The sequence below is a fragment of the Cariama cristata genome, unplaced genomic scaffold, assembly GCF_000690535.1.
Source record: "Cariama cristata isolate BGI_N322 unplaced genomic scaffold, ASM69053v1 scaffold9716, whole genome shotgun sequence".
Classification (NCBI taxonomy): Eukaryota; Metazoa; Chordata; class Aves; order Cariamiformes; family Cariamidae; genus Cariama; species Cariama cristata.
This window is the reverse complement of record NW_009621536.1, coordinates 1-13,402: the sequence shown is the minus strand read 5'-3', so window position 1 is coordinate 13,402 and position 13,402 is coordinate 1. Positions and strand designations below refer to the sequence as shown.

The 13,402-nt window shown below is 42.6% G+C and overlaps 1 protein-coding gene across 1 annotated transcript in view; it reads left to right on the top strand.

Moving 5' to 3' along the window:
• The window catches only part of LOC104163111 (short transient receptor potential channel 5), a gene marked incomplete at its 3' end in the record, with an annotated part of 44,113 nt that extends 37,214 nt beyond the window's left edge, over positions 1 to 6,899 (top strand). Inside the window, exons 5-6 of the mRNA XM_009701999.1 lie at positions 2,360 to 2,682; positions 6,704 to 6,899. Coding sequence (XP_009700301.1) covers positions 2,360 to 2,682; positions 6,704 to 6,899 — 519 coding nt within the window. The remainder of the gene's footprint in view (positions 1 to 2,359; positions 2,683 to 6,703) is intronic.
• Positions 6,900 to 13,402: the final 6,503 nt, after the last annotated feature.

Below are 13,402 nucleotides of genomic sequence, written 5' to 3'. Positions count from 1 at the left end.
AGGTCTGCTCCTGACGAGGACCAATGTCAGACAATTCTGAGAGGTGCAAAAAACCTTACAGTGGAGTAGTTCTGAAACAGCATGCTCACAGAAGTTCCCTTCTGACCTATGTCACTTTGAGGTTGCAGTATGCTCTGAAACGTGAGGATTTATAACATTGATAATGGCTTCAAAACCTTTGCAACATGACTTGTAAAGGTTTTTGTTATTTATAGAACAACCCTGAGCTGGAAAAGGCTGGTATATATGCCAATATACCATATTCTAACACTTCTTAGAACTTCAAAGGATTACACGAACATTTAGCTTTCTGACAAATATCAGAAACATAAATTGCATACTGACACTAATGTTTTCCATTCTTGTTCTGACGTGGAGACTTTTTTTTTTCCTTGATCTGACTGGATCCAACACCTGGCCCTAATATTGTCCAATACCAATGAAATCTTCAGGCTAATTATAGGGTAAAAATAGTTTCTTAATCAGTTTTCATTTGTTGCATTGAATTATCACATAATGAGAAATAGTAAATGTGAATGCCTGGCATAACTTATTTGTACTATTCTGTACACATCTCTGCTGTGTTTCATCTTCATCTTCTGATGCTTAACCCAAACAACTCCAGCCTTCCCAGACACTCGGCTTCATTAGCTACCTCTGAAATCTTCTGTTTCTCTGTTACCTATGATGCTAGACTGCTCTGAAGAGACTACTGTTTTCCAAGCAAGGATATACCATCAGCTTATAAAGGGTCAAAATATGACCCTAACAAGTTGCTTTAAAAATAGATGTGAGATGAAAACGACCTTTTCGCATTCCTTTACATGCAGTCTATGCTAAACCCTAGCAGAGAGCCCCTGGGCTGCTGTGTCCAGCCAGCATGCAGAAGAGAACTGCAAACAATGGTGCAAATCTGCTCTCTAGGGAAGCTTTCCGATCACAACCATCCACCCCCATGGCTGGATACTGGCAAAAAGTTAACATGTCTGCCAGTTTGTAAACGTTTTAAGACCCATCTTCAACTCAACAGGCTCAGGCCATGATGTTCATGTAATAAAGAACAGTTTGGAAATGTCAGAAGCAATCAGAGGTCATGCTGAAATGCCTTTGTATCTTATCTCAGCTCTTCATACAGAGGAATAGTTTGAAATATCAACTTGCTTTTAGCTGTGTCCTTGAAAAAACTGGGAGCTCATACATTGGACCTTCAGATTTAAATAGAAAGTCCCTGCAAACTCATCTGTCAGTATGATATTGATAGCATTTGCTTTTAAAAGGTATGAAAATTATTTTAGGAGTCCTAAACATGCTGGCTCCACTATTAGCTATATTATTCTCAGTACATTTTTGCCTCTTTATACGTGTTAAATGAGCAGGGACAAATGTTAAAAAGACAATTATTCCTTGATGTTAAAATGTCTTTGACTCCAGTCTGTGGTGCCAATGTAGTTAAGCCAGAGTAGTTACATTTATACAGCCAGCTCTTTTGTGTTACCTACTTGCATCTGGCTCCACTTTGCTCAGAAAATATTTCTGCTTTTACAGTTACATTACAAACCAAGTTAATATTATAATTGATGCACTCAAATGTATCCAGTGTTTCAGCTGTAATTATGACCTCTGCTTTAGCAACTCTCCTAAAATTGCCATGACAAATTAACTAATAAGAAAATTAATATGAAGAAAGCATTTTGGTTCTGGGCTCTTGGCACCTTTTTTGAGATTACTACGGAAGGAAAGTATTCACTTCTTACGCTGAACAGTTCATTGCTTTCCTTCTTCCCTCCCTTCTCCCTCCCTCGCATTCTTCCAGGAATGTGCAGTGTTTTGGATGTGCAGTCATATTTAGGAGGAAAAAGAAAAAAAGGTAATTGGAAATTTCTGACCTGGATCTACTAAAGGGCAGTCTGAACCCCTCTGAATGCTGAAAGAGGAGGAGATTGTCCATGACCCCATGGACCTGAAGAACCCGCAAACAGTGAACTCAAAATTCAAAAGGCCTGTTTTCTAAATTTAGGCTAAGAACAGCCAACATACCGGAAGCCTCTAAAGAAAAGCTGGTCCCATGACTATCCGTATCAGGGGGTCATAACCTAGTAGGGAGAGTTCATAAGAAGGCATCATTAAACCCAAGCCTCTGCTCTGATCAAGTCAGCTTCAATCCTGAATCCCAAATGTTAGCCTGACAATTGCTGAGACTTAAGAGTTTAAAAGTACTTCTTGTGTCACCAGTACCTTAGTTAGTATTTACATGTTAGTATTTACATGTGAAGCATTAGTGTTAGCAGGTGTGACTTTTTGAGTTATCTCAGAGGAATTACAACATCATTCACTTTTATACCCTTGTTATTTCTTTCAGTATAACGGTTCTCGTCCAAGGGAGGAATGGGAAATGTGGCACCCGACTCTCATTGCAGAAGCCCTCTTTGCAATATCCAACATTTTAAGTTCCTTGCGTCTCATATCCCTGTTTACAGCAAATTCACACCTGGGACCCTTGCAGATTTCTCTGGGACGCATGCTGCTAGACATCCTTAAATTCCTTTTTATCTACTGTCTGGTGCTTCTGGCTTTTGCCAATGGACTGAACCAGCTTTATTTTTATTATGAGACCAGTGCCTCGGAGGAACCCAACAACTGCAAGGGGATCCGATGTGAGAAACAGAACAATGCCTTCTCCACGTAAGATGTCTTTTCCTTTCTGTTTTTAAGGTTGACTTCCACTGTCCCCTGTCTTACCTGCCTTTGCCTGTTGTCTGTCACTGCACTGGAAGTGCCTTTATTTATTCATTCGCAAATATCAGGTGAGCTGGTTGACTGCTCAGGAGAGGTGTGAGTTAACTGGGGCAGATGTTCTGCTGAGCTTTGCTGTCAGAAAGACTCTTACTTGGGTCTGGAAGTGGGAGACAATTGTTTTAGTTCTGGACCAAAGAGTCTCCCTGCATGATCCTTAACTTAAATTTTATTATGGCTATGTACAATTTCAGAATATTTGAGAAAGCAAGTATCCTTTTTCCGTAATAATTGTTTTGAGTGATTCTGGAGGAAAGGAGGGGGAGCTAAACAAAATGTAGAAAACAAGGGATAAACTTATGAAAAAAAGGTATTAATCAATAATGTGATACAGCAACAACAATCTCACCTAGGCCATTTTTATGCATACATGATGTTGCAGGCTTCTCTGATTTCCTTGCAGTGGGGTCAGACTAAAATCCCAGCAAAACCCTTTTTGCTGGAAATGCTGGTACTTTACTGAGATGTTGGCATGGAAATTGCTGTGATAACAACTGGCAGGGCTGAAAGAGATAGCACATGCTGAAAAATAACATGAATTGTCTTTCTGATGTATTTGATTTAATTACTAATAGTGGAAATAATTATAATAATCAGCCCCCACCCAATTGTTCTTGCTGCTTGCACAGTACTTAAAGCACAATGGGAAGAGAAATAAATAAAGCACGGTCTAGAAAAAGGCCTGTGCCCTGCAAACAAGCAAAACAAAACTGTTGTCCACCACTTTCTGCTAAATTAAATAAAATTTGTCATAATACCCAATAATTCTCCACCCTTCCTCAGCTGAAGGCTTGAGGTTAAGAAGGGATTTGTGACATATTTGCACTGTTATCCAAAGCAGGTGATGGCTGAGGCCACATGATTAGGTTGGAAGAGGAAAGGCTCCAACATTGTCCTGTGGGCTCCCTCCTTAAGAGAAGTGGGGCATTTCCATGGGATAGAGTCCAGCCTTACAAGAACATCATGACCTGGTAGACCAGACGTGCTGCCATTTTCTACTGCAAAGCAGAAACACTATAGGCTTGATTAATTTTCTCATTAATCCCATCTATATCTGGAGGAATTGAATGGAACTGCGCTGTGCTAATGAAAAACAGAATTAAAGACTTCAGTCTTTTTTTCTGTTTTAATTGCTTCGCATGCCCCAGAAATGTGTTGTGCTGCCTTTGCAAAGGAATTAAATAACAAATGCTATTCCTTGATCTACGTTCATATTGATGCAGCAGCCACAGGGACAAATGTTTGGCAAGCAGAGTGTTTGTTAAGTGGCAGCTTCTAGCTCACAAAGGGTCAAAAACACAAAGTTCAGAACCAGAGCCTGCCTTTCCCTGGAGCTACGGTGAACCGCTGTATTCAGGTCTGCGTTCTGGTTTGGACCCGTCTGCATTGCAAACCAGTTGTTTTACAGATTTCACTGTCAGCAGGTTAGTGAAGAAAACAACAGCAGGATTTGACTAAAGAAAAAGAGCGTTGGGTCAGCAGGAGGAAAAAAAAAATATCCTTAAGTTTATAAGAAGGTGTAATACCTTGGGAACTAGAAATGATACAGAACCACTTAACAGAAAGTGTGCAGATCAGCTTAAATACAGACCACAATTTCTCCCACCCTAACATTCAGCTGAAACCCCCTGCCAAGGAGAATGTAGCACAGAAAGGAAATTGAGGGGGCTCAGCCTTTATGGCAGAGGTTTGTTTAAAACAAAATCGCAGTGGGAGGGGATCCATTAGGACTGAGGTCTCCTGGCAGGGGACAGAATGCTCTGCAGTTACTTTTTGTTTGAGACTTGCTTAAGAGATTTATTTAACATGTTCTTAAAAGTTTAAATAGTCGTTATTAACACCCCCAGCACAAGCTGACATTTGGCCCTTGAGCAGATGCACAGCATGGGTGACTGGCTAAGAACGAGCAACCTGCAAAATGGAAAATTACATTGTTGGGCTGGGGAGAGCGAGCATGGCTGGAGTGAATTCAAGTCAGAGCTGGTGTTACCTCAGGTTTGCTCATAGTTCATCCCTAATGAAAGAATAAATGTGAAAAGCTTTCAATCAGTACCCTTTGATTCCTACCAGCATTTCTAGGCAGTCACACAATAAGACCTAATTTTGTAAGGGGAGGAAAAGCAGGACGCCACTCGTGTTTGTACAGCTTGTTTAAAATGTGACACCTATTTACTGGTGCATTATTTCCTATTACTCCCAAAGGATGGGTTTAATATTTTCTTGGTGAAGAAATTTTCTGCATCACAAACACAGATCATGGAAAAGTAATATTCCTTTGTGACAGCAATGAGGTGAAGTCATGAATAATTTAAAGTTTTATGCTTTGTGAAACCAGTTGCTGTCTTTTTCAAGGGTGACTACATGTCCACATGTAAATATATTGGCCTTAGTCTGGGTCCAAGTTATACTCCTGGTTAATAACTGTGAATTCAGAGCAATGCGCTGATGACTTCTAAGACTGATTTCAGCTTCATGACAGGAACCTCTGTCTCCCCCGAGCCTACAGCCTAATCAGTACTTTGACTGATCATAGTTAAAGTAAGTTAAAAGATAGCAAGCACTCCACCATTTTTAGTAAAGAAATGTTTAGCATTCTTTGGGGAATCCTTATTTTACCACCTCACTTATTTAGTAAAGCTAACAAACAGCCTGACTTTTGGGAGAAAGAATTTTTTGCTTTAAAGAGTCTTTACAGTTTTGGCCAGTGAAAAACACCGGATATGTCCACAAAATATAAAGAAACTAAATCCTTATATAAAGCATGGGGGTACATGTGGAACAGATGCCCGGAGAAGTCAGGAGAGCAGACTCCTGGTATGTCAAGTAAAGTATGTGAATTATTTGTATTGATTTTTCTACTAGGAGCTTTTGAAAATATCTACTGACCTCAGGCCAAAATGGAAACTCTTAAACAGGCGTATAAATGTCATTTTTTGATGATATAAATGCCCTATTTTGGAAAGCCAAAACAAAGATGCCCAAATAGAGCAATTATTTAGATTGCTGATTATGTATTTGACGTGAATCCGAAAGGTCACTTGTCTCTGGCTGAATTGAACAGAGACCTGGGATGATCTCATCAGCTGTAAAGCACAGTGAGGTCAGGTCTAGTTCATCTATGGAAGGAAGACTTCAACAGAAGAAAACCTCTCGAGCTGAATTAATGCGATGACTCTCTTTCATCTGAGTCATTACTGATCAATTGTTGCAGCCTGCTATTGAGGGCACTGCACTGTGCTGGGTGGGACCTGCTGCACAAACAAGCCATAGGGACCAGCATTTTTGGCCACATGCATTTAACAGATGGGGTCTTTGCACACTGGCCTGGTTCACTTGCAGCCAAAGTAATTGCAAGCTCTCAGCGTCTATTAGAGCAAAAAGTGTAAGTGGACATGATTTCTCGCATCTCCTACCTCGTGGTGCCTTGTTGTCATGCACTATTTAACTACTACGGCCATGCTGTACTTGGGGATGGGTGCCCTGAACATTTAGTCTGCAGACACGTTAATGATGGAGGCACTGATTAAACAGGAGAGTTTATAGATAACAGCAGCATCATAGCACGGCAATTTTAATTAGAGGGAATATATTGTGGCTGTTCTTTGCATGTGTGTAGAGTGGCAAAGGGAACCTTGGGGTCCTTCAGGGCAGTTAGGCTCATTGCATCTCACAAGGATGCGGACAGGGCTATCGGACAGGTAGCAAATGTTGTTGATGTGACACAACTCTCACGTGCGCTGGCCGATGGGTCACTGTGGCTGGAGAGCTGGCTGCCTCCGGGGGCGAATGAATGGCTGTATGGAGCAGCCACTCCGTGGTGTCCCCAGCTCCCTATGGCTAGGTGTTCCCCACCATTGTTTGCCATTCCCCACAGTCAGGTAGCCAAGTAAAAATCTGGTTTTATTTGCAGACTTTTCGAGACCCTCCAGTCACTCTTCTGGTCTGTGTTTGGTCTGCTGAATCTCTACGTCACCAACGTGAAAGCCAGACATGAGTTCACAGAATTTGTTGGGGCCACTATGTTTGGGACCTACAACGTCATCTCCCTTGTTGTGCTGCTGAACATGCTCATAGCCATGATGAACAACTCCTACCAGCTCATTGCCGTAAGTTACCTCATTCTCTCTCTTTTTGCTTTTATTTTTCTCCATGTGCCTCATCTATTTGGCTTATAGCAAGTGTATATCTTACGGGATGCTGGAGGCTGCTGCCCCCAGTTTTTGACAGCAGATAGTTGGGATTTCTACTCACTAGCCTGAATCATGCTTGCGGAGGAGGTTTTACTCTGTTTGTAATGCTTTTTAGCTGGAAAAGGCTTATCAGCTGTGATCTGCCTTTGTCTTCTCCGGTAAAGTAACCTCACTGATCACCACATCATTAGCACCTGATTTACTTTGTAGCAGAGAGGGTATTTAAAGGGAAGCCTTCCCTCTGCTTCCTGATGGTAGGTTTTAACTTGGGGGGCTTGGGGGCGGGGGGCACAGTGTTTGTATAATTTTTTCTCTCTCTCCTATTACTGTTTTCTTATTTGAAACTTTGTGTGTCAGCAGCCCAGTCCTGTAATTTCTTATGCCACAGTCTTCCCACTGAAATTAAATCATTTCCACCTGTAAGACCAGCCAGGCTGCTGGCAGCTGACTCTGTAGACCCATAATCTGAGATTCCTGAGTAACCTCAGCGCAGGATGGATCTGAGCTGAGGCAGCTCAGGGCTGCCAGTTGGCTCAAGAGCTGGTTTCAAACTTAACTTTATTTTCATTTGAATGTTCAAAACTGGTCTCTCTACTGTAATTTGATTCTGTGTACCTAAAAGCCAACCTGTACATTGAAGATTAAATTTGTCAACAGATTGAAAACTAAAGCACCATGGCTCTGCATTTTAAGGCTCTTCAGGTAAACTACACAGAAACAGTATGGAAGTGTGTGCACATCTTGTGTGCACATAATTAAGGTAAACCAGTGGGCACTTTCCAGTTCTGAGGCCTAACATGCTAGGTTTAGTGATGGTGAGGTGATGTAGTGTTACATCATCTGTGAACAGAAACAGGAGTTAGAAAAGCCATTTATGTCCTCAGCTGGTCACTCAGAAGTACAGGCAGAGTACAGACTTCCTTCTCTGCTTTGGATGGCTCTTGGATTTACTCTAGAAGACAGAGGATAAAACAGAGAAAAAAAGCACCAGCTCTCCTACTCTTTCCATTCCGAACTGCCTGGACAGATCTCTGGGGAAATGGGTGGGTGAGCTCCTCTCCTGGCTAAAGCACACAGAGGAGAGTACTGAGTTGTCTGCTTGAACTGGTTCCACAACTGCTGTTGGTCATCTGCAAATTCAAGTGGCCCCTAAATTTAGGTATCTAGTCACACTGAGCACAGACTCAGTCAAATCGGTGATACTTTTGGACATCTGATCTTTATCACGTTAAAAAGTATGAGAAAAACGGCACCATTGACCTTCCAAATGAGCAGAAAAGCAGCTTATTACAAAGGCCTTATCAGTCTGCTTTATCAGTCTGTTTCAATGCTTTAGGTGCTTTCTCGTTGTTCAGTGCTACTCCTCACATTCCAAGGAGACTGGAATGAGGGGCAGAAAACAAAGATACTCTCCTTGGCCATTTTCTCCCATTCCCCTTCCTTTATTGTCATCAAATAGGCTTGTCACTGACACAAAGCCCAAACCTAAGATTGGCATAAGAATAGCAGTATTTGCTATTCACTGGGATACAAACCACTCGTCATTCTTTTCCCTGAATAATTTGAGTGATGCAATGACACATTACAAACAATCCCACATGACTTAGAGAGACCCATCATAACAATTAACTGAAGTGAATGGTCCAGAGCAGACTGTTGAATGGATGTTTTTTGTACATGGAGCAGTTGGGAACAGTGAATTGCTCCATCAGAAAGTGTGCTTGTGAGAGACCTGAACTCACCAGATAACCCAGGCATAATACACAATTCAGCATGCAGCGTGAGCCCCCTACTCAGAAGAGTAACAGTGAAAATGCTACAGGATACTTCTTTGTCACTTAAGCTGTCATATTGCAATTGCTACTGAGAGCAGTGACATTTCTTGGGAAAGCAAGAGGCGGTCACTTCCAGCCTCTTCCCGTGCAGTGCATGCAGCTTGTTTTTTGAAGCTAATATTTCTGCATACTCACAGGATTCTGTCAGGGACAGGTTTTCTTCATGTGTCTTCTAAGGGCAAACATCAATTAATCTCCTCCCTGAAGAAAACAGCTCATTAATAAATGTTGAGCTTTACAACTGTGGGTCATTTTTTTAACCTCCTCTAATCAGGTCTAACCCTTTCTGAATCACAACAGACTGGTTGCTAGACTGGGCACTTCTTCCTCCTGGTATTTATATTACAGTGAATCCACATGGAATGACAGCATTCCAGGGAGGGAGGAGGGGAAAGGACCAAGAAGCCCTTGGAGTGGGGTGGAGGTCCTCTTCTCCAATACATCAGTAGGAAATCTTGTGCCATGTGCAGGACTGACTCTGCAGAGAAATGAAATCAGCTAGACATCAGGGACGAGAGCGCATCTCTGCTTGGTGATTTCCCTGCAGTGGAGTGGTCAGGACACCTTAATTAATTCCACTTGTTAATGAGCCAGTGAGTGAGCAGGCACTGCTGCAATGCAAACAGTCTTTCTCCCCTCCTTTCTTCCAGGGACAAATATGTTCATGCATTTGTAGCAGTTATTCTTCAGGTTAGCTTTGCTCCGTTGTCTCATATATGCATGAATGTCTGCTGTGAGGTTAGAGAACGGAGAATCTAAGCTGCTCTTTCTTCCCTCTGCCGTCGTGTCTCCCCAGAATGGGGGGTAGGGCTTGGCAGTTAATTAAGCACTGTAGGCACACAGCATGAAACCACAGGGTATCTGTGGAAGACAGAGCAAGGCAAGCAAAGAGTAAAACCTCCACACAGCTTTGAGTGATTCCTGACTCACCGAAGGAAGAATTTTTCTGCCATAATGTTGTTGTTTTTTTACTAAGCTATTTCAGACTTCAATAAATACATTTTTCTAGGGGTACCCTGAAGCAGTTTCAATATTGATTTTTTTCATACAGCCCATTTTTCTCTTTCGCCAAACCATTGTCAAGAGCTGGTTCTGGGAGACACTATGTTTCACCAACAAAGCAAACAAAATCCAAATGCACACCAAAATTTCCATACGCTTTGCAGTGTTTCAGTATGTGAAGATCAGAATGTTCTATATGAGCAGCACAGAATGCAACTGGATGTTATGCACGGCCAGGTCTGTAATCTCAATACTTTCCCAGACGTGACAGAAATACCATCACCTGATGAATAGAGGAAGAATATGTCACCATGACAAGAGGAAGGACAATGGTACTTATCTGAGAGTAGCCAGGTGGCTCCATCATTCCTAAGTGGCAGAAAGTAACAGAGTGGGTAATGAGGACACTTTATGTGATGGGCTGTTTCTCATAGGATTGCCACTTGGCTGCATCTGAAGTTATGCAAGCCTTCTGCCAGTTTGTAATTTGTTCAAAACGATGTGATAGTGGGTGTTACTGAGGGTCCTAGGGTACAGGTGCATTTTGGCCTTTCTGGCGCCCTCGGATGCAGGTACATTTTGCAGGGAATTAGCAATCTACACATATTTTCTGAAAGCATATTCCTTATGGACACATCGGTGATATTCTGGGAAGTCATACAAGAATTAGTCACTGGAACTGTACCAACAGTTCTGACTCTGCAGCCGTAGGAACAATGGGAAGCAAGATCGATGGAAGAACAGCAACTAAGACCCATCTGCAGGTGGAAAAACCACAGGGCTGTGAACTCGTAATCTGAGTTCCAGGTGAGGTGGAGTGATAAGTGGTACACAACAGCACTGCAGCACTTGGCATCCCACTGACATATTAAGGAGAGATGTAAGCACTTGCAGCTTTCCAATGTTTTTAGGGAAGTACAACGATGCTTAATACCTCAGGGATAGCGTCACACCAAAGTCAGTCCGAGAGAAATTTCCTCTAACTACTGTGAATGAAAATGAAGGTGTTACAGCTTTAAGTGTGTAACATACATGGTGTACATGTGACATTGGAATAACGACTTCACTCCAGCAGTAGGTTTTGAGTGACGGAATTGTTTTGTATATTGTATTTTCTATCCTCCTGTTGGTTTGTATGTCTGTTATTTCAAGCTAGTTCATCTCAGACAGCTGTTAACTGCACAAAACAGCTGCCTGTTTATAATTTTTTAAGTGTATCTTTGCCAGTAGAGTGTATGACCATTTGAAACATGGTTGCCAGTGTTCAGTTTGGAGAAATAAGGGCATTGGACACCAAACTAGGAGTGCAGTTCTAAACCATGGAATGAAATAGAGTGGATTAGCACATATTGTGGAGGACAAGAATGAAAATGATAAATATTTTGCATAGCAAAACAAAAGCTGCCCAGTAAACAGAAACAGTTGGTAAGTGCAGCTAAAAATAAGTGATCACTTTCAGGAAATGTTGACTCTAAGTGTAGGGATGTTGAATGTGGAATTTTCTCCAATTTGCAGACTGGAGATCTTAAAAATTAAAGCACAGAGGAATATAAAGACCTTTCAGCTCGCTATTACGTTGTTTCCAAGATGACTTTGGATTTCCCCTAGGAAGTAGTATCAAATTTTTTTTGATCTACAAAGAACAAGAATTTCTCTAGTTTTCTGCACCTCAGCACCATGGCAGTAGTTTCTACCCAGTTTAATTCACAACAGCAGCAGAAGTTCTCTTCCCCACTGTGATCTGTGACCCTTAGGACTGTCAAAAAAATGTTGCACCTCCTCTGCTTGCATGACCTGCACAGTTATTACTTGGTGGTTTTGCTAAGGAAGAATTTTATGAGCCAATAAACTTAGCTCAAGATACACAGCTGGACAGTACCTGCATATGGCATTTTTTGGGGTGGTAGGGTGTCTTCCTAGAGAGGTAAGGCCAGCTCCAAAGCCTGGACTCACATCTAAGCTATCGTAAAGCATCAGGAAGGGTTCATCTCACAAGCCCTGTTTCAGAACCATTAATTTGAATTTCTTAGGAGAAATTGAGATGTGTTTGTTTTTTAACTCTGTCATACAGCAGGAAAATAAATTACGCTCTTGTTATATTCTTGTTGCCAATATGAGCTGGGATTAATGTCTCGAAGCTGGTTATGGTGTAGCAAAACAACTAGGCTCTAGAAAGGGGATTAAATGGCTCTTCTTTGGTTTGCTGGCTGAATGAAGTATCACCGTTTGTCCCCCAGTTTTATGGCCCTCAGCGCTCCAGCTGACCAACACAGACACCCTGCTGGTCACTGCCCGAGTGCAGACCCCGTGTTCTGGGTGCAGGTAACACTCGAGTCTTTTCTTCATTCTACAACGCAACTGTCATTACCCAAATCTCAATTACTGCGCTCCCAAAACTCATCTGTGCCATCAGTAATAATTGAAATCACAAATTCTCCTGAACTTACTCAGTGCCTTTTGTGACATTTGGACAGGCAGATTTGTGTTACATTTCCCCATGGGACGCGATACGCGTGGAGAAATGCTGGACCCCTGCTCTCTAGTTCCCTCCTGGGTAGCTGCAGCACATCTTTAGAGGAGCGGGATTGATTCCCAAGGCTGGGTGCTCTCTCTGGAGCTTGTGACTGGGTATAGGGGACTCCCAGCAGATTTTCATTTGAAAGTGAAGGGAAATACGTGCAGCAGCGGTGTGCCGTGATGCTACCATACAGTGAGAGGCCTGTGTGTGAAATTAGCCCTGGAGCCTTGCTCTAGACTGGCAGGCAGCTTAATTGCTTTTTGTTAGCAAGCTGAAGTATTCATCTGAAGGTGTAGAACTGTTTGTCTTTTTGCTGGCTTTGGCCTAATTACATATAACCCATGGACTTGAATCAAGTTGTTAATATTCATCTGGTGTTTGCAGAGCCTCTAAATGGAAGCACTCGATGTGCTCTGACTTCACATGCTGCATCTTCCTTCTGTTGTTAGACTAGGCAAAGCCAATTCTCCATCCAAGGGCCCAATCCTGCAAACCCCTGCTCATACAAGGACTGTCAGCAGGATCTGAAGGTTAATCCTTCTGTTGTTTTTAATCTTTGTAAACCCAGATATTTATCTGACCCTATGTACCATGGCCAAACCACTCTGGGGCTTATCCAGAGGAGCAGAAACACTACATTTCTACTACTACACATTGGACGAGCTTGAGAGATGGGCCCATGAGAACCTCATGAGGTTTAACAAGGCCAAGTGCAAGGTCCTGCACCTGGGTCGGGGCAACCCTTGGCATCAGTACAAGCTGGGGGATGATGAGAGCAGCCCTGCGGAGGAGGACTTGGGGGTGCTGGTGGATGACAGGCTAGACATGAGTCAGCAATGTGCACTCACAGCTCAGAAGGCCAACCGCATCATGGGCTGCATCAGGAGAAGTGTGGCCAGCAGGTCAAGGGAGGGGATTCTGCCCCTCTGCTCTGCTCTGGTGAGACCCCACCTGGAGTATTGCATCCAGCTCTGGAGCCCTCAGCACAGGAAAGACATGGACCTGTCAGAGAAGGTCCAGAGGAGGACAATGAAAAAGATCTGAGGGCTGGAGCACCTCTCCTA